The sequence below is a fragment of the Puma concolor genome, chromosome B4 (genome assembly GCF_028749965.1).
Source record: "Puma concolor isolate L17-30 chromosome B4, mPumCon1.1.hap2, whole genome shotgun sequence".
NCBI classification, from domain to species: domain Eukaryota; kingdom Metazoa; phylum Chordata; class Mammalia; order Carnivora; family Felidae; genus Puma; species Puma concolor.
This window is the reverse complement of record NC_141673.1, coordinates 62,005,545-62,026,013: the sequence shown is the minus strand read 5'-3', so window position 1 is coordinate 62,026,013 and position 20,469 is coordinate 62,005,545. Positions and strand designations below refer to the sequence as shown.

At 48.1% G+C, this 20,469-nt stretch overlaps 1 protein-coding gene across 2 annotated transcripts in view; it reads left to right on the top strand.

Moving 5' to 3' along the window:
* Positions 1-15,550, top strand: part of NCKAP1L (NCK associated protein 1 like) — a 40,321-nt gene extending 24,771 nt beyond the window's left edge. Inside the window, exons 22-31 of one of the 2 annotated variants that reach the window (XM_025930319.2) lie at positions 98-228; positions 2,927-3,024; positions 3,160-3,253; positions 3,410-3,492; positions 3,788-3,868; positions 6,840-6,933; positions 7,852-7,968; positions 8,344-8,453; positions 9,932-10,021; positions 14,129-15,550. In XM_025930319.2, coding sequence (XP_025786104.1) covers positions 98-228; positions 2,927-3,024; positions 3,160-3,253; positions 3,410-3,492; positions 3,788-3,868; positions 6,840-6,933; positions 7,852-7,968; positions 8,344-8,453; positions 9,932-10,021; positions 14,129-14,260 — 1,030 coding nt within the window. In that variant the 3' untranslated portion in view covers positions 14,261-15,550. The remainder of the gene's footprint in view (positions 1-97; positions 229-2,926; positions 3,025-3,159; positions 3,254-3,409; positions 3,493-3,787; positions 3,869-6,839; positions 6,934-7,851; positions 7,969-8,343; positions 8,454-9,931; positions 10,022-14,128) is intronic. The other variant, XM_086713171.1, reaches the window with a different exon arrangement.
* The last annotated feature ends 4,919 nt before the right edge of the window (positions 15,551-20,469 follow it).

Below are 20,469 nucleotides of genomic sequence, written 5' to 3'. Positions count from 1 at the left end.
GAGTTTCTCTTCCCAAGCCCAGTGGTAGTAGTGGGGAGCAATGGCAGGGAGAAACGATCGAATACTAATCTCGTGTGCTTTCTTGGCCAACCCTTAGGTACCTAGAAAGTCTGCTTAGACAGGCGAGCGGCGGCACCATCATCCTCTCCCCCGCCATGCAGGCCTTCATCAGCCTTCCCAGAGAGGGGGAGCAGAACTTCAGCGCAGAGGAGTTCTCTGACATCTCTGGTGAGCCCGGGGCCTGGTCTCCTTGGCAAGGAGCTGAGCCTTTCCCCTCAGTTCAGCATCTCGGCCTCCAGACCTTCCCAGAGGCTCATTCTGTAGGCTCCTCAACATCTCTGCGGGATTACACGTTGGGGACAATAAAGAGATCCTAAGTGAGAGCCAGAATTGAGGAGTGGCCTGGGGGTTGCAGGTGGAGAGGGAGAATGAGGGGAGTTGGGAGCTAGGTAAGGCCACTCAAGTTACTGAAAGGGTTTATTTTTCGAAGGGTGGTAAATAGTTATTTTCCATTTCCACACAGAATAAAGAGTTAGACATATAACGAAGGGTAAAAGATAAATAAATAAATGTAAGGAGGGAATTCTGATATTTGGAGTTATTAAATAGTAGTCTGATGTCATGGCATCTTCTTTCTGAGGGATAAATTTTAGGGCCTGAGCCAGAGCTTGGATTGCTGATGTATAATGATGATAAAATAATAGATGACATTCACTGTGGGCTAAATTCTAAATGTTCACACCTATTAATCCCTTTAATCCTCACAATGGCTTTGAGGTAGGAACTCCCATTACCCCCGTTTTACAGATGAGGACACTGAGACACAGGGAGGTTAAGGAGCTTACCTAAGGTCACACATTCATAAATGTCTGAACTGGGATTTCAACTCAAGGCAGTCAAATTCTAGAACCTGGGTGCTTAATCACATGCGGTGCTGCTTCCCAGTGTCTAGAAGGACTTTTGTGTCTTAAGGCCGGTGGGTAAGGATTGTGGAGTGAATGAGTTGGGGTGTCCTTCTCTTTAAAAGAGGGCTGGAAGCCATACAGATCCTTTTTAATGGATTTGTTTTACTGACTGATTGATGAACTATCCTACTGTTTCCTCCCTCCTTTCACCTCCATATAAATCCTGGCTCCTGCATGGTGTCTGGTACAGGTGGGGGATGCTTTCGTGACCCCGCCTTCTCCATTCTTCCCCTTCCTTGTTTGGGGGGGCATGTTATAGAAGAGCACACAGTTCTGTTGTCCAGTGCTGTCTCCTTCGTACCCTCATTCTGATTCCATTAGTAAGCTGACCCTACTCTTTGCGCGCTGGAGGCTTCAGATGTCCCCTTTCATCAACTCCACCCACAAACTGTAGGCAGCATCTAAAATCAGCTTTAGGTCTTGCTGACAACTGATGAGCAGCAGGAGGTAAGGCTGATTCCCCCTTCTACCACCCCCACCCCAATTTCCCCAAGTTACCATGGTGATGGGGCAATGCTACTGTAAAAATAGATAGATGGAAAGAGAAGGATGGCCTAGGGTTACTAGCCTGGAGTTGAGAAGACTAGAGTAAGGAGATTCAGCAGATCTGAACTGGATGATCAGTGTGTTTTCTCTCTCCAGGGGAGGCAGTTCAGCCCTTCTTCCTCTCTATCAGCCATTTTGGCATTATCAAGTTGACCAGGTGGCACATCTTTTTCTAATTCTCAGCTCAGTTTTTTCTACTATAAATCGGAGAGGCCAGAAGTGTGTAATATTTACTCTAGACGGGGCTCTGACCAAGTTCCACTTCCTCTGTTCTTGGTGGAAGCAGAGATCAACTGGTCCTGCCTTCAACAGCTTGAGCGTGAGCCTTGATTTCTTTCCCCTCTGAACTCCTATTAACAATGTTAAACTCACTTTTCTGCTACCGGTCTCTTGTTGTTGCTACTTTTGGTTTTGTACAATTTTCTCTGCTGGGATGATGCATGGCCAAAGACCATCGCTGGAGCTCCTTCCTATTTGGATTTGTCACTAATGTTTCCAACAGGGGATTTCCCCAGTAGGGTGTCGTTTAATCCACAAAGAGCCGAAAGTGGGATGAGTAGGGACAGATAAGGCATCCGGGGCAGACTAGAGGGAGGAAGGACTTAGAGGAAAAAACAACTGGGATTCTGGGGATGTGTGTTGGTTATGAAAAAGAAAAGGTAGGTCCAGGAGAGGAAAATTTGGACAGTGAGGCATTAAATAAGGGAAGCAGAGGGAGGAGCACAGAAGACACCAGAGCTTAGATAAGAAACTAGTTGTGGTATCTACAGAAAGGGGCAATAAGACATTGTGCTAGGTTTCAGGTACCAGCCCTTGACTTGGTTAAGTGACCTTGAACAAGCGCTTGACCATGTCTGTTAAACCAGAAGGATGTACTGTATACCTCAGAGGGCTGTTAATAATGATCACATCAATAATCCTTTAATCATATATATCTTTGTGGGCTTCTAAGATTTTTAGCATGGGTTCTTATTGACTCTCATATCAACTCCGTGAAGTATTCGGGGCAGATCTTAATTTCTTCATTTTACAGAGAGGTAAATGGAGGCTCAGAAGGGTCAGTGACTTGTTTAAGGTCTTACATCTAACGAGTTAGTACAGCTAGTCTTGCAAGAGCAAAACCCAGGTACCACAGAGAGGGACTTGGGAAAGGATCACTTCCTGTAAGAATGTAAAGTAAATATCATTTGTGGTAAGTGTTTGCGTGAGTACCAGTGGGGAGGGGGTAAATGGTCCCACAGGATGGCCAGGTCTGTCACCTAAATGTAGGATTGCAGGCCACTTCTGCTCCCCAACTTCCCACTTCCTTTCCTTGAGGAAAAATATTGTAAATGTTCAGATTTACCGTCTGTCTGTGGTGTAAACACTCCAGTGCCCTCTGAGTCCCACCCGGGACCTCTGTAACTCTGTTTCAGAGATGCGGGCCTTGGCTGAACTGTTGGGCCCCTACGGCATGAAGTTCCTGAGTGAGAACCTGATGTGGCACGTGACCTCTCAGATTATGGAGCTGAAGGTACTGTGGAAACAAGGCCTGGGAAAAGGCGCAGCCTCAGGGAAAAGGGGCAGGAGTAGGAGACTGGTCGGGGGGTGGGGGGATGTACCACGGTCTTGTCTTCTCCTGCTTCATGTCTCTGTGTCCTGGCTGCAGAAGCTGGTGGTGGAAAACATGGATGTACTTGTTCAGATCAGATCCAACTTTAGCAAGGCAGACTTGATGGCTTCTCTGCTGCCCCAGCTGACAGGTGAGCACCTCCCTGATGGGACAAGGAATTGTGGCCATGGCATTACGGATGACAGGGGTTTTGGGGGAGTGGGGCGGGGCTAGGCTGGGCGTGCAGGAGCAAAACCCGCACTAGTCTCCTGAGTTCTACTTTTCTCACGTTCTTCCTTCTCCGCAGGGGCTGATAATGTGCTGAAACGCATGACCATCATTGGAGTTATCCTCAGTTTTAGGGCCATGGCCCAGGAGGGACTTCGGGAGGTGAGCTGAGGGCAAAGGGCTGCCCCAGAATCACAGATGCCCCTGAGGGTAGGGTTTCTATGAGAAATCGCGGAGACGTGTGGTGAGCGTTGAGGAGAGAGGGGGAACGTAATTTGGTAGAGGTCCCGGAAAATCTCTGGGGACAGATGAGCAGAGGACACCTAGAAGCATGATGCGAGGGCCGCGTGGGAGGCTGGTGGGGCCCTTATCCAAGCTGGGGCCCTTGTTATGTTTGTTCTATCTTTGCAGGTACTGGCACTGCCCTGTGAACTCATTTATCTTCTCTCTCCTCCAGGTGTTCTCCTCCCACTGCCCATTTCTCATGGGTCCCATAGAGTGCCTGAAGGAGTTTGTGACCCCAGACACAGACATCAAGGTATGGGACAGCTCAAAGTGCAATCCACTTAGGAGATTGTTGTTGTAGAAAGGACGTACCCAGGACCTCGTGAGGGAGGGAGGGCTCTGAAGAATACTGTAGGGGAGGAGCCAGCATTTGAATTTTTTAAAAAATCTTTATTTATTTTTGAGAGAGAGAGAGAGAGAGAGAGAGGGAGCAGGGGAGGAACAGAGAGAGAAGGAGACACAGAATCTGAAGCAGGCTCCAGGTTCTGAGCTGTCAGCACAGAGCCCGAGGTGGGGCCCAAACTCACAAACTGCGAGATCATGACCTGAGCTGAAGTTGGACACTTAGCCGACTGAGCCACCCAGGCGCCCCAAGGAGCCGGCATTTGAATAGGAAGGAGCTGGGAGAGATTTTGTAGAGAGAGGAGTAGTGGTCAGACGATATTCTTGGAGAGTCAGGGCAGAGCTGGAGAGACATGAGGGGGATGGACAGAACTGGGAGCCTGGCATACCTGTGAGAGGGTTGGGGAAACGTTACTGGAGAAAGGTAAGATCTAGGGTAGCATCGGCGGCTTTTTCTAGCTAAAGTGTGCCAATTAGATACTGAACTGTGTGCAAACAAGTTCCCTCTTCAGTCAGGAGCTCAGGTACTTTTTGTAAAATGATTTATTGCTTCCATCCCCACCCTCTCCACCTGAGCCCAGTTTCCCTTTTCTGGCCTTTCCTTCCTCCTGGTTCTGAAACTTTTTGATTCCTCTATGTCTGTGTCACCTGGCTCAGGCCTGCATCTACTACAGAGATGGAGAGAGGAGGAGGGGCTTCTGCAGGCACCCCGAGTAGAACATCCACTTCTCTGCCCCCCCCCCCCCATCTTTGCAACATCTTCTTGTCTTTTGGATTACCTGAAACAAACAGGTGTGTTATGTAGGATATACAGCTAAAGGCTGGGAACAAGGGCCTTCAGACACATAGGGCAGGCCACTTCTTCATGGATAGAGCTCTGTGATTAAGAGGGAACTGGTCAGCAGGAAGAATCAAAGTTGGATATTAAGAAAAACTTCCTTGCCTTGAGATCAAAGGAATTGTGAAATTTCCCCTCTCTCCCCCTGAACCTCAGGCTGAAGCAGTCCTGGGGACCATGTGGGTTTGATGTTTCACTGGGCTGGTTGCCCCTTCTGACTGTTCTTTTACAATGAACTTGGGTTTCTGGAAGCTGCTGATGTCGGGGATGAATGCTATAGCCTGTCAGAAGCTTGTCTACCTGTATCTCCTGGGCAGCACTGATTTTAGGCCCTGCCTGCTTGTGAAAATAAGTAGGTTGGAGCCGGAGTGTGGGGGGAGGAGAGGTGGCCTGTCCATCAGAGATTCTGTTGCTGTCTCCGAGGAGTGCGAAGATTAGGGAAAGAGAAAATAAGACTCCTTCGATCATCCCTTTCTTCTTCCAGAAAAATCACAGGTCATGGACCCGGTCCCTGATCTCCCCAGACCCATGAACTATAGGGAATTTAATTAAAGGGCAGAGCAGAACGTGGCAAAGGTGAGCCTTCCATGACAAGTACCATAGGTGAAGTGTGTGTTGATAGGTGTATCTGTAGGGTGCTTTGCTAAAGTTACCCCACCCAGTTGTCTACTCTTGAAACAATTGTCCTTGTTCTCTCCAAACATTTTCAAGTAATTTGGTTAACCTCAAATGAGGTCTAAATACTCGGCATGGGAGTGGGGCTTTGGGGCCATATCCTGGGAACTTGATTTTAAGTACTAGAGATTCAAGTATCGATCAATAAATGTATTTTTGTAATTTAAATTTGGTTAGCTAACATACAGTTCAATATTGACTTCAGGAGTAGAATTTAGTGGTTCATTACTTACATACAACACCCAATGCTCATCACAACAAGTGCCTTCCTTAATGCCTGTCACTCATCTAGCCCATCACCCACCCACCTCCCTCCATCAATCCATAGTTTGTTCTTTATTGTTAAGAGACTCTTATGGTTTGTTTCTCTCTCTTCTCTCCGTCTCCCTTCCCATATGTTCATCTGTTTTGTTTCTTAAATTCCATCAATCAATCAATATTAATTGAATACCTTCTATGTGCTTAGCATTGTGTTAAAAACTAAAGAGGAGGAAAAGAAGTGCAATGTTCCTGGCTTTGAGATAAAGGAAGAGGAGGAAAGGAATAATGTTGATTGGTGACTAATGTTTATTAGTGACTCTGAGTGTGTAGGGTAGATGCTTTATACATGTGACCTAATTTAATCTCCACAACAACTCTGTGAGGTATTGTTCTCCCAGTTTTACAGATGAGGAAACTGAGGCTCAAAGAGGTTAAGTAACTTTTAGCCAAGGTCACACATGTAGAAAGTGGTGGTCCTGGGATTTGAACCCAGATCTTCTCACTCCAAGGCCTTTTTCCCCCCTCAGATGCCATGAGGTTGTAAAGGATTATTTTCTAGGTGCTGAGATAAGCCATATGTGCCACCTCCTATCTGAAAAGGTAACTGATAATACCATGTGTGATCCATGCTAAGTCCGTGGTACCACTTTAGGAAGGAAGAGATGAATTGGGCCTGAAGTGTTTCAGCGAGGGCTTCACACATAATATGAGATTTGAGTTAAGCCTCAAGGGGTGGGTGTCACTTAGATAGAAGTAGAGGTCAGGAAAAGACGCTGTAGATGAAGAGGGAACCCAAGTATGACAGTAAGGAAGCGAGTTGTAGTTTGGAGGCAGTGAGTTGATGACTCTGGTTGCATTGACTGTAGGAAGCTCTTGGGGAATTAAGAGTGAGAGAGGAAATTCGTACTGTGGAGTATCTGAATGCCAAACAAAAGCATTTGTGCCTTTTCTCTGTAGGTTATGGAGAGCTATGAAAAGAATACCTAGAAAAGATGATAATTCACCGAAGGGTTAACATCTGTGATCCGGGAATCCTGACTACCTGTAGCTTCTGTCAAACACTTCCCTCTGGGAACCCTGTCCAGAATGTTGTTTTCTTCTCTACTAGGTGACCCTGAGTATCTTTGAGCTGGCCTCTGCTGCAGGAGTGGGCTGTGACATTGACCCAGCCCTGGTGGCTGCCATTGCCAATCTGAAAGCTGGTAAGACTGGGGAAAGTGGGCAAGGGAGGGCTTGGACCATTATTTTTAGGTGGGAAAATGTCAATGTCAAAAGAAATCTTCCCTTGGGATTGTGAATTCAGAGGATATAAGCTGGGAGCTAAAGAAAGACTTAAAGTGTAGTCCCTAACCCCCAGAAAACATTTACATAGGCAATTTAGATTCCTAGCCACGTTCCAACCAGTTGACCTGTCAATCTGCTAAAAAATATTAAGCGAGAGCCCCTTTGATGCTCAGCAAATACTCAAAGGAACTTGTGCTCTAGTTGGGGAGGTAAGATTAATGCAAATGAGACAATGAGAGAGCAAGCCACAGTTACATGTGATTTCATGCTGAGTTACATGTGATTTCATGCTGTGGTACAGCATCTATGTGCCTCAGAGTGATCTGGTGCTCTCCCCTCCCATAGAATCACCCTGATGCTATTCACTTCTTCCTCTCGTCTCCCGTTGTCTTTTACATTTCCCGGTACACATTTCCTCTTTCTTACCCACACTCAGAATGGGATGAAACCAAGGGGCTGGTATTAAGCCCTTTCAAAATTGCTGGACTGGCCCTTCTCTCTTAGTTTGGTAAGACCCTTCCCTCTCCTTCCTGCCTCCCCACCCCATCAGGCAGCTGACAGTGTCCTCTGACTGCATGTCCGCAGAGCCCTTCCCCAAGAGCTCTGCTTTGGTCACCAGAGGAGGCCTCCAGGATCAGGCCCCTCATGAGAAGTGGAGGCCAGTCCTGTTCCCCTTCAGCAAGAATGACTTGCCTGCAGTGCTTTAGAAAGCGTTTTCCTAGATAATTTTCTTACAGGATCTTCCCAGTAATCCTGGGAACTAGGACCTCTATAGAAGATAACTCCTGTTTGCTGATCGTACTTTCCCTCTTTTTTTTTTTTTCCCGTCTTACCAGATACTTCATCCCCTGAGGAAGAATATAAGGTGGCCTGCCTGCTCTTGATCTTTCTTGCTGTTTCCCTCCCACTCCTCGCCGCTGACCCTTCTTCTTTCTATAGTATTGAGAAGGATGGTAAGTAAGGAGTAGGTGGGAGGGACCAGTGCTATTAGGATAGTCTCCCGGGGTAGGGAGAGGAGACGGAGACATTTGTCTGGAGAATGTACACAATTCTGACTCAGGTGTAAAGTTCTGTTTCAAAGAACACTTGAGAATGAAGTCTCCGTAAAATTCAATTCCAGTGAGATTTCTTAGGAATACCCTTATCCTAATATCTAACTATCTTCTGATGTTTCTAGGAATATCATCCCCCAAATGCCTCCTGGTCCTTTTGGTGTCAAACGGGGGTGGCCTAGCCTGAAACAGTGAGAAAGTACCAGCTGGGGTCAGCCTGGGGTGGCTCACTTTATTTCTTTTTGTGTCTCTCCCCCTCTGTCAATCATAACCTAGGTTACAACAACAATATTCACTGCTTGACCAAAGCCATCATCCAGGTATCTGCTGCCCTCTTCACACTCTACAACAAGAACATCGAAACTCACCTCAAGGAGTTTCTGGTGGTGAGTACAGAGCCCAAGGCATAGCCCACCTCAAGCCCAACACAGGGCTTTGAGATCAAGAGCTGAGCTGTGATCAAGAGTTGAGTTGGACACTTAACTGACTGAGCCGCCCAGGCACCCCCAAGTCCTCTGTTTTTAATAAGGTCTCCGGGACATCTGATGCACAGTCAAATTGGAGACACCAAGTTTTAGAACCCATAAGGAAGCCCTTTCCAACTCTAATCCTCACAAACAACGGAACCTTTTTTCACATTCTCAAACCTTAGTGTAAATCAGAATCACCTGGAGAATTTCTGAGTCAGTAGATTTGAGGTGGGGCTAGAAACTGTGCGTTTCCAAGATCCCAAGTTGATGCTGTTCATCCTGGGATCTCGCTTTGAGAACCACTGGGCTTGATTTCTAGGACTGGGGCTTATAATCAGGCAGCCGATTGTACTGTAGGTTACATCCCATTTATTCGAGAAAAATTGTTTCAAAAAATATTTTTAGCCAAGGTTTGACTCCCTGTAACAATCACCATTTATCTTAAGTTTTGCCTCTGGAAAAACACAGAATAAGTAGTCTCTTTCCATTGTTGAAAACCCTGGGGTTTTCCATTCTAAGTCCTCCATGGTGGAATTCAATCCATACGCTTCTGATACATGGTCCATTACCCACTGCCTGACTTCAGCATTCTCAACAATGGGGAATTATTCCTCTGCAAAGCATGGGCCTGACTTAAGAAGTAGGGCCTCATTTGTCTCCTTTTAGGAGGACACACGGTAAATCATATTCTCTCCGGAATCATACCATTTTCCTGGAAGCTTAGTTAGAGGGTCTCCATTTAAACTGGGCCAGCCAGCCAATCAGAATGGGATCTGAGCATCTTAGATATAAAGAATGTTCATACCAGATCTCTAAGATGGGGTGAGAAGGGACCCCCTCTCCCCTTTTCCGTTTGCCCTGTTTCTTTACTGAATGAGAGCAACCTGGGCCTGGGATGCAGTTAATCATGTTTCTTCCTCCCTCTTTGATCTGTTGGGGGCCTGGAGGTGAATGGAGAGGACAGCCATTTGGGAGTTGACAGGAGGGGAATGTGAAGAACACTGCCTCTGAATCAGAGGCCCAGCTCTGTCTCTAGTCTGGTGGGGAGTCAGCTGTAAACAACTTGGTGACAGTGCTGTCTGAAGGCTGCCTAGGAAAAGGGATTAATCTCCAGCATACAGTATTACCTGTCTTTGTTCTAGCTTTTGTCCTCGCCCCTTGCAGCCTCTCCCCCAGCACCCCTGGCAACCTCCTGTTGTCTGCCCTGCCTGGTTTACAGGCAAAGCGCGTCTCTGGAGCCTAGGGGATTTGCTACTTTTCCACCCAGAGTCTCCAGGAACATCGCAGCACTTCTTAACTCTCCTCCTTGATCTTTGCTTAACTTCCTGTAGCCTGAGGCTGTCCCACTCTGACCTCCATAAAAATCTGCTTTCTTACAAATTCTTCCCCTACAGGTGGCTTCTGTCAGCCTCCTGCAGCTGGGCCAGGAGACTGACAAGCTTAAAACCAGAAATCGGGAATCCATTTCTCTGCTCATGCGCTTGGTATGTATTTGATTTAAATTGGTCTGGGAACAGAAAGAGCAAAGGCCAGAGGGTTTTGTGTCCTTGCCTTGTTGTGACTCAAAAGCATGAACTTGGGCGCGTGGGTGGCTCAGTCGGTTGAGCGTCTGACTTGGCTCAGGTCATGATCTCACAGCCCATGGGTTCCAGCCCCATGTGGGGCTCTGTGCTGACAGCTCAGAGCCTGGAGCCTGCTTTAGATTCTGTGTCTCCCTCTCTGTCTCTGCCCACCCCCCCCCCCCCCATACATTCTCTCTCTCTCAAAAATAAATAAAAACATTAAAAAAAAAAAAAAAAGTCCTGAACCCAGAACTGAATTCGGCCTGACCGTTAGGACTCACATTCTGGTTAACCTTCCAGACTTGTCCTGTAATCCCAAGGTAGAGTCTTCAATGACTTCTCTGCAGGACAGGGCCTACCTTGTCCCTGGCTGACTGGGTCCTTTTTCCTGCAGCGTTCTGAAGTCTGATCTGATGGGGCAGCTGTGTCCCTCATCCATAACTGCCTGTCCAATTCATGTTTGATTTTACTTGACCACTTCCTACCATTGTATGTCTTGTCCTTAAGAAGTACTATGGGAGGGGCGCCTGGGTGGCGCAGTCGGTTAAGCGTCCGACTTCAGCCAGGTCACGATCTCGCGGTCCGTGAGTTCGAGCCCCGCGTCAGGCTCTGGGTTGATGGCTCAGAGCCTGGGGCCTGTTTCCGATTCTGTGTCTCCCTCTCTCTCTGCCCCTCCCCCATTCATGCTCTGTCTCTCTCTGTCCCAAAAAATAAATAAACGTTGAAAAAAAAAAAATTAAAAAAAAAAAAAAAAAGTACTATGGGAAGGGTGCAGAATAATACAGAGCTGAACTGGGGGTGGGGAACTGGGGGCTCAGAGGAGGAAAGAATTTTCCCCTGAAAAGCTATTAAGACCGAGAGCGCGGTGGGTCATGAATCAGGCGCCTCCTGCTATCTCTTTCTTCCCAAGCTGTGGGCTTTTTGCTACTTTGGCAGAAACTTCTGGGAACTCTGACTCAGTTAACTTAAAAAAATCTTTTCCTCATGACCCTGTTTTCCTCTTCAACACGCTTACTCACTCTTTTGCTCTAAATGTCTGATTCTCCAGGTTAGTACTGCATTTAGATATGGTCAGGAGAGACTCCGGGACTGACCCCTGTGTTTCAGAGACCCTCCTCTGGCGTATGGGGAGAGGACAGGCCGATCTGGAGCCTGTGCTCCGCCTTGAAATCCACACTAAAGATTTCTGGGACCCCAGAATTCTCTGCTAAGCGGCTCCAGCCTACTTGTAGGGCTTGTGCAAAGTTTCTTCCCCAAGTGCATCCTATTGAGGCGGGCTGTGCTGTTGGAAGATTACCTCTAGTGCTCAGGGAGAGAGACAGAGACAGAGACAGAGAGACAGAGAGACACAGAGTGTGAGTAGGGGAAGGGCAGAAAGAGAGGGAGACACAGAATCAGAAGCAAGTTCTGGGCTCTGAGCTGTCAGCACAGAGCCCCACAGGGGGCTTGAACCCATGAACCGTGAAATCATGACCTGAGCTGAAGTCGGATGCTTAACTGTCTGAGCCACCCAGGCGCCCCTTTATTTTTATTTATTAATTAAAAAAATTTTTTTTTGAGTCTAAGAATTCTTAATTCAAACCTGACCTTCCACGAAATTATAAAGGTAGATTGTGAAGGTTGAACAACAGAACATAATAGTTTGATTTATTTAATCACATAGTATGCTGTACTCTTGGCAAGGCCCACAGATGTTAGAGGCAGGCATGCCTGGGACTCCCTTTGAGTCTGCTGTAAATACACAGGCATGGAGTGGGATCTGTGTCTCAGCTAGAAAAAGGCCTAGACTGGGCTGAGGATCCTGATGGAGATGAGAAGAGAATGGAATGAGGGTGTGGGGGGAGGGAGGGGTGTATGGTGAGGGGTGAAAGGGCAGAGGAGGCAGATGAGGGCAAAGGCCAGTAGTGTGCTAGGTAGAGCACAGTCTTTGGAGCAGCATGACCTTGGGCAAGTTAATTAACCTTTCTGAGACTCTGATTCTTTATCCAGAAAAGTGGGCCGTAGTCCTTGCCATAGAGTGTCAGGATTCATAAGAAAATATATGTGAAAGTGCTTAGTACATAATACATGCTCAACGAATGTTAGTTCTCTTTCTCTGCCGCTCATTTTAGTTTCTGGATGATTCTTCATTTGCTTCGTCATTTACTTGGGCAGCTGTCACCTCTGTAAGGTTGGAGGCGATTCTGTATGGCCACTCAGCCCTGCCTCCTTCTGCTTTGCTGGTCCCCTGCTCGTCCCCAACTCCCCCCCCCCCCCACCTCCCCCTCATTGTGGCAGGGTGTCTGCCCCTTGTGGCCTCACAGTGAGGCAGCCGAGTAGCTGGGACAGAGCTAGGCCCTTTTTGTTAGAGGGAGAGACCTAGGGAGGAGCTGCTGCAAAGCAATTTAAATGCAAATGTTTCCCCATGGAAATACAGGGGAAGGAACTGTATTCTGAGTTAAGAGGCTACTCATGTAGCCCCAACTCCTGGCCAGGCACTTCTCTCCCTGGGGGTCTTTCTGTCTTGGCTGTCAAGGCTGGGCAGTGCCCACCCCTGTTACTGCCAGCCTGTTCCTGGCATGGGTTTAGCCGGGGAAGAGATGGCTCTCAGAGAATCATAGAATTCTAGATGTCAGAATGAGACCAGATCCTGGCAATTTGTCCAGTCCTTACACTTTATGGGTGAGTAAACTGAGGAGAGGGTGGGAAGGATGACACATGCAAGGTCTCCCCCAAAATATATGGACATGAGAACCCAAGTGTCTTGGCTTTCACTCTAGGGCTGTTTCTACTGCCATGAATTTCCTCCAGTTAGGAGCCGTGTTATCCTCTGTGCTTAATGGAGCAAAGAATAGGAAGTCTTGGGCCAGTGGATTCTTCGTGAAGCCATCACTCATTTCCCTGGACCTGAGGGTCCTATCCTAGAAAAGAGACCCTATCTCTCTCCTGGCTTACGGTTAGAAAGTCTTGCCTAGCGAGAAATTCCTTCTGTTATCCAACCTAAGATCGGAGCTACTGTTTTTCTGGCAGATTTCCTTTCCTCCAGCCTGCCGTGTCTGTTCCTCTGAGGCTGTTTGTGTGCATTTGTATGTGCACATATTTGAGAATAGCAGAATCTTATAAAATTTAAAACTTGAAAGGACTTCAGAGAAATAAACACATTAGAGTTGATATAGTAGATTCTCTTTCCAGAATGAATTTTGAGGAATCAAAAACACCAGACATATTGGGGAGGGCCCATCTGTGTAAATTGCCAGAGGATACAGGACACTTCTCTCCAGAGTGTGTTTTTTAGCCCCACAACTTCATGGATGAGGAGAGCACTGAAGGAGATACACCCTGTTTCTTCTTCCGGGATGGGGAGCCTCCAGCCCAATGCTAGGCCGTGGGCTCTTTGCTAATATGCCCCCCTTCCCCCACCCCCTCTACCCTCAGTCTTATCCGGGCATCTTGATCTATCTTTCTGCTTGGCTGTGGGGCTGCTGGGATCACCATAGCACACAGGCTTCTAATTAAACTAATTAATCATGCCTGCTCCTTTATGCAGCATCCTTACTGCTCCCCAAGCACTGTATTGAGGGAGGGAGGAGACTGAGACCCAGCACAAGAGGACCCATGTGGATTCCAGGCCCTTCTTTCTTGGCCTGCAGTGGTGGTTGTTGCCTTCTCTGTAAAGCTCTGTCATTGGTGCTTTTATCCAACCTTACCTGCTTCTGTGCTGCCCCCCGCAAATGATTTGGCATCCAGAATGGGGAAAATGGGAGTTTTTCTGCCACCGGAGAAGTGACTCTTTCCTGTCTTCTGCTTCTGACCTTTTCCTGTAACCCTGAGAAGGGACACAGGGGCCATTATAGGGAAGCTGAAGAGGCCACGTTGCTTTCCTAAAGCTAAACCAAGTGAGGGGAAGAAGGAGGGGGGTGTGATTTGGATACTTGTTCACTTGTAACTCTTAAGAGCCTCAGAGGGCCCAGGAAACTGAACGAAGGAACAGGGTGTCACAGAGCTATACCCTCCCCGAGGTTCTCATCTCTTGACCTGTTTCCCTTCCAGGTGGTAGAGGAGTCCTCCTTCCTGACCCTGGACATGCTGGAGTCCTGTTTCCCTTACGTCCTGCTTCGAAATGCCTATCGGGAGGTATCCCGGACCTTCCACCTGAACCGAGTGCCAACTAGTACCCACTGAAGGGCCATTTGGACCTACCTAAACCCAGGAAGCTGTAGCCATTTTCTCAAGGGATGGGGTCAGGAGCCAGAGCTGATGAACAGACATATGGAGGAACAAAACCAACACCATCCATGGCTGAGAAATCAAAGAGAAATGGGGCAGACGGTAGGGGGTGGGGGCGGGGGCGGGGGCGGGAGACGGAGGACAGGTGACGGGAAAAATTAGGGAACTGGGGCCACGTGTGTACATTTTAACATAACATATAAATCATGTTTTCTAGCTTGTGGTGGCTGGTGCTTGAGCTCTGACTGGCATGGGTCTCTCGACCTTCATCACTATTCTAGGATAATGCTGGCGGGCAGAGATGATCAATCATCATATTAAACCATAATGAGCTTATAATTCTCCCACTGGAGCTGCTATTGTCTCCTGCACATTCATTAGGACGATTATCTCCTCTCTTCCTCTTCCAAATGTGTTCGGCAAACATTTAGCCTGCTCCTACTGCAAAGTAGTTAATAGCAAAGGAACTTCCTTTTTCCTTTGTGGGGGCTCTTTCAGGAGTCACGGGTCTCTTCCTCTCCTCCATCTCTACTGCCTACAAGAGGGAGTGCCCTTGAGAGAGTCTCTCTGGCCCCAGCTGCCCTCACCTGCTCTACCACACCTTGTAGGGACTAAGTTCTCCCATCTGTGTAGCCATAACCCCTCCTGCTTTTTCTTTGACATGCCACAACCCAGAGCCATGGGTCAATCTAGCTAATTCTAAGTCACACCACAACGAGTGGGATCCGAGTCATGTGGGTCTCCCAGATCGTTTGGGGATACTCTCCCTGCTATCTGGAGCCCCTAATTTAACCCAAATCCCCTTGTCGTCATCCTGGGTACAGCTGTTGCTGTAGGCAGGGATTTCTCTGCTAGATCTTAAATTTCATAGACCTCATTAGATTATAGGGCCCTGAGAGTGGGTATACTTGAGGGAGTCCAAGCTGTTTCAACTTAGCCCTTTTCTGCACTAATTAGAATTTCAAGTGTCACAAAGCCTGGGGCGTTCAAGATAGCACTAAACTAGATTCAGTTAACTCCGTGGCAGGAAAACAGTGGCCCCATCCATCACTTCTGTGCACCACGGCCAAGGAGGACTGGGGCAACAGACAGTAGGTCACAGGTTGAGAGTGGTGGAAATGGGCGAATATAATTAGTTGATTAATTAGGGTCATGTCCATATTTCCGTGATAAAGAGGAAGCATTTGTTGGGTTTCAACAAAACCATCTGAGGTTCATTAAAGCTATTTGATAGCTGTTTTGGGATTTTGTATGCACGTCTGATCTTTACTTCTCAGTACCCAGGCTTAGTCAATAGTTCTTAAACTTCGCATTCATAATCGATACACAAGTTTTTCTTAGCAACAGTTGTCTGCTCTTCAGGATAGAAGCAACAGAGGATCCAGCTTCAGGCATCAGCTGGTTGTCCTTCCTTGCTGTGGAAGGGACATTATGTTGTAAAGGAGTGATTCAGGGTCAGGCCTATTGAGACTGAGGGCAAAGTTGATCAGGAAGAGGAGTCTCAGACGTATCTGAACAACTACTCCTAGATCCTACTCTGTTAGATCTTACTCTTGAGATGGAGACCTCTTTTCCATGCACGTGTAGCACTATGTAAGAGGAGCCTCTTTTTTTTTTTTTTTTAAATTTTTTTTAATGTTTATTTACTCTTGAAGGAGAGAGATAGAATGTGAGTCAGGGAGGGGCAGAGAGAGAGGGGGAGACCTAGAATCCGAAGCAGGCTCCAGGCACTGAACTGTCAGCACAGAGCCCGATGCGGGGCTCGAACTCCTGATCTGTGAGATCATGACCTGAGTGAAGTTGGTTGCCTGACTGACTGAACCACCCAGGCACCCCAAGAGGAGCCTCTTTTTTTTTTTTTTTTTAAATTTTTTTTAACGTTTATTTATTTTTGAGACAGAGAGAGACAGAGCATGAATGGGGGAAGGTCAGAGAGAGAGGGAGACACAGAATCTGAAACAGGCTCCGGGCTCTGAGCTGTCAGCACAGAGCCCGACACAGGGCTCGAACTCACGGACTGCAAGATCATGACCTGAGCCGAAGTCGGACGCCCAACCAAGAGGAGCCTCTTAAGGACAAAGAGATAAGTTGCTGCGGGAGAGTAGAGGGTAGACATGATACTTCTTTTTTTTTTTAATTAAAATTTTTATTGAGATGGGTGCCTGGCTGGCTGTCCTTAGAGCACGTGACTCTTGATCTCAGGGTCATGAGTTCAAACCCCACGTTGTGTGTAAAGCTTACTTAAAAAAATTTTTTTTATTGAGATAATTAATCCACATGCACTTGTGAGAAATAACACAGAGACACTGTGTGTCTACTATACTCCAATTAAAAAAAAAAAAAGGAAAACACAGCTCTCATGTATCATTACCAGTTTCTCCCAGAGGTAGCCTCTTGCAAAATTATAGTCTACTATCATAACCAGGATATTGACATTGATACAATTCATGATCTAATCCAGATTTTCCCAGTTTTACTTATTCTTGTTCCTCTGTGTGTACAAAATGTTGTTCCGTACAGCTTTTTTACAGCCACATCCCCTTCGCCTTCCCGAACGCTTGGCAATACAAATCTGTTCTCCTTTTCTAGAAAATGTTGTCATTTGACATAATATCTTTTCACAAACATGTAATTACAGACACACTTCTCTGCTACGTATACTTTTCCGAAGCGCTTTCACAACTTTTATGACAATTCTGCAAGGTAGCTGGGGAAGGCTTCCCTATTTGAGGCCAGTCAACAGATTCAGAGACGTTCAATGATTTCATGAAGGTCACGTGTTTAACAGTACGTCTAGACCCAGGACCCGAGTCTGGTGTCTCAATCCTCGACGTTTTCTACCTGACCAGACTGCTTCCACATCTGGGAGCTTTCGCTGTTAGAAACCAGAGACCCTAGAATGAGCGAATAGGAGAAGGTTTGGACATGATGGCCTTCACCACCTGAAACAAAAAGTGTCTAGAGGTGAAGGGACCCATTGGCATTTCAGGCAGTTTGCTTCCTTGACCAGGAGGTTCTCTGACCCCGGACAGCTGGGGACACAATCCACGATAAGCCGCCTTCTGCTATCAGATGCCCAGCTTATTTTATTCAGGCCTTAAAAGGAACTGAGGAATGAATTCTGAGGGAGAAATTCTGACTCCAGTTTGTTTTGTCTTGCAGGCAGAGAGTAGGTTCTAGGCTCAGCATTTTGATTAGTGCAGTGTTTTCATTAAAGTCTCCATTAACTTGTTTGCGGCAGTGAGATGGAATTATCTCTCCCACGGGGCTGGGGTGAGACGCTTGTAGAGGAGATCCCTTTCCTTTGGGCGGGACAAACACTGCTCCCCCCACTATGGTGTTCGGTTCAGTGGGCAGGTGGGGCCAGAGCCTGGCCAAAGGGATCTTGCCTGTTGGCCCTTGGCCTGGGAGGAACGGGGGCCAGCCGTTTGAGCACCGGGCCCCAGGAGGGAGGGAGGTTCCAGCTAGGGAAAATGCTTCCTTCACACAGGTCCTCTGTGCCCGTATCAGTTCTTCTCCAACAAAGTTTGACTCTCGGAAGAAGCTGGCACATGGCTGAAATGCACTCACGAGGTTGGGGGAAGCGTGTTCTTCCAGTTCTCCCCCTACAGGGCCTCCTGCTTCTCCCAAGTAGCTGTCATCAAAAGAGTTGAAGATGAGTCCCCCCTCAGCCCCCACACCTCAGTGAGTGTCAAGCGCTCTCCTCCCACCTGAATAGGAAGCAGGCACACAGGCCAGGCTGCAGGTTGAGGAAGTCAGAAGTTAACTTGAGCTGAGTTTGCAGCTCTGGAGAAATTGAGGAGCAGGCTTTTCTCTTGTCACTTTGGAGGGAGAGGATTGTGAGGCTGCCCCTTTAAATAGCATTCCCGTAGGAGGCACATCACATCCATCCGTCACTGCTGCCAAAGCATCATTTTTGGTCTCTATCAAACTCAGAGCGTGTTGGGAGGCATTGTGGGGTTAGGGGAGTGATGAGGCAGGGTCTTCGAGAGGCAGGGGCCATTTGGAAGGGAAAAAGGAAAGGAATGAGGTTGGCAGAAGGAACCTGGAAAAGAGGGGGGTTGGGGACGAGAGGACAGGGAGAGAAAAATAGTGGTCTGTTGAGCCTGTGGATGGAGCAGATATATCTGGTTCTTATCTGTCTGGAGGTAGAGGAAGGCAGAAATGGAATGAGATTGCTGCCAGAAGGAAGAGGTTGAGGTTAAACACCAGGACTGGTAACTAAAGAAGGAGAAAGAGAGCCACAGAATGGAAAAACACAAGAAAAAGGTTAGGAGGCTTGGTCCTGGCTTTGTTGCTTTACTCTCTGTGGGGACCGCGTCATTTTTCTGGGCTTAGTTTTCCCATTTGTTGAATGAAGGGGGTTAGACTCGATGGACTCTAAAGCATCCTTCATGAATAACTTTTTGTTTTGTGTTGGTGAATTTTCCTTTTCTTCAAATGGGTTGGGAGTTGGGGGCCTGGGAGATCGGGGTGGGATATGCCATTGTGTTGACAAGAAATGTCAACGGATGATCTGAGATCCCTCTGAAAGTACATCTCCCGCCTCTTTCCCACCTCTTTGTGTTTAAATACCTGCCTAATTTGGGAAGCTCCTTAGCTTGGATCCTAATTTGCAATTCTTTTGTAGTTTCCAGCCCATTCTTTTTCAGTTGTTAAGGGAGGTGATTGCTCTCGAGTTTGAGAACTGGATTGCGTAGGAGTCTGACTGGGGTCTCGGGTTGCAGCTTTGTCCTGCCAGGGGCTCTTCCTCAGGAGAGAGGGGAAAGGGTGATGGATGCGGAAGTTCGATGGGCACAGCGAGGGAAGTCTACTCTTTCTGCTTTTTTCCATCTCTGCCTCTGCCTGTGTAACTTCCTGGGAGCTGGTGTTGCTGATTCTTCTCTGTCCTGCTAGGTCTGAAGGCCTGACCTAATCTAATCCCCTAAAAGGCAATTCTTTCATGTAGGAAGTCTTTGCCACTTCACTTCTGCCCGGCTTCTTTTCTCCTCCATTGCCTGGGAAGGTGGGGGCGGGGGGGCGGGGGGAGAACTCCCCTCCCCCATTTAGAATGGAGTAAATATCTTATGATCATCCCTCCTTCCAACCTCCAGAGTTCTTGAAATGAAAACTCACAGTTTGGGATTCTGGATTAGTGGCCTGCTTGGGATCCAGCAGTTAGTGAATACATCCCCAGTTTCTATTTACATAGGATTTTCCCATAATGCCAAGGTAGGTGGTTATTAAGGAGGAGAGCCATTCTGAGGAATCCTAAGGTGGTTCCTGCCAGAATCCTTAGTAGGATTCAGTCCAATGCAAGAGGCTTTGCCTGTCACAAGGTCTTGAATTCAAATTTGGGTTCATTAATTGTTTTACAAGTGTTTCAGCAGCCAGGCTGTTTGGTGTGGGCCCTTAGGCACTAGATTTCTTTTACTGAAGACAGAATAAGAGGAAATAAGAAGGCCCCGCTACAGGAGGGGTTGAGATGAGATACCAGGAATGGTTTCCTGGTTCTTGCGGAGTTCTGTACAAAGATGATGCGGTCCTGCCTGCTCTGGTGGATTCCGTCTGGAAAGCTTTAAGCTTGGAAGAAACCCCCACAGGCCAGGGAGATGGAGAGAGGCACGAGGGGGAAGGCCACAGGGATGGAGACATACCAGGACCACCAAGTTAAGGCGACTGGGGAGAGGAACGGGATCCCGTGGCAACTCAGAGCAGACCTTGAACTTTTCCCTTCACACGAAGGCAGGAGCACAAGGTGTGAGGGTCTGTCTGGTCTGGGGCTGGGTTTCGGAGGGTGGATGGCTTCGGTCGGCCACGGCACACGGGTTCCCCGAGGCAGAGAGAGAGGGGCGGGGGGGGTGCGGCGGGGGGACCCGACCCCTCCCCCTCCCGCCCCACCAGGGGCGCACGGGCGGCTAGGCACCCGCGGATCCACGAAGCCACACGCACACACACCGAAACTCAAAACACACACCGGGGAAGGCTCCCAGCCGCCCACACGGAGCGCTGCGGCCGCCCGCGCGCCAGGCACTCTGTAAACACGCACTCGCACCCCCCGCGCGGGGCACACGCGCCGCCGCTCGTCCCGGGCGCCCGGGTGCGTGCGCTCGCCCTCGGCGCCTGTGTCTGCGTGTGCCCCCGGCTCCCCCGCGCTCCTCGGGGAGGGGGAGGAGGGGCTGCGC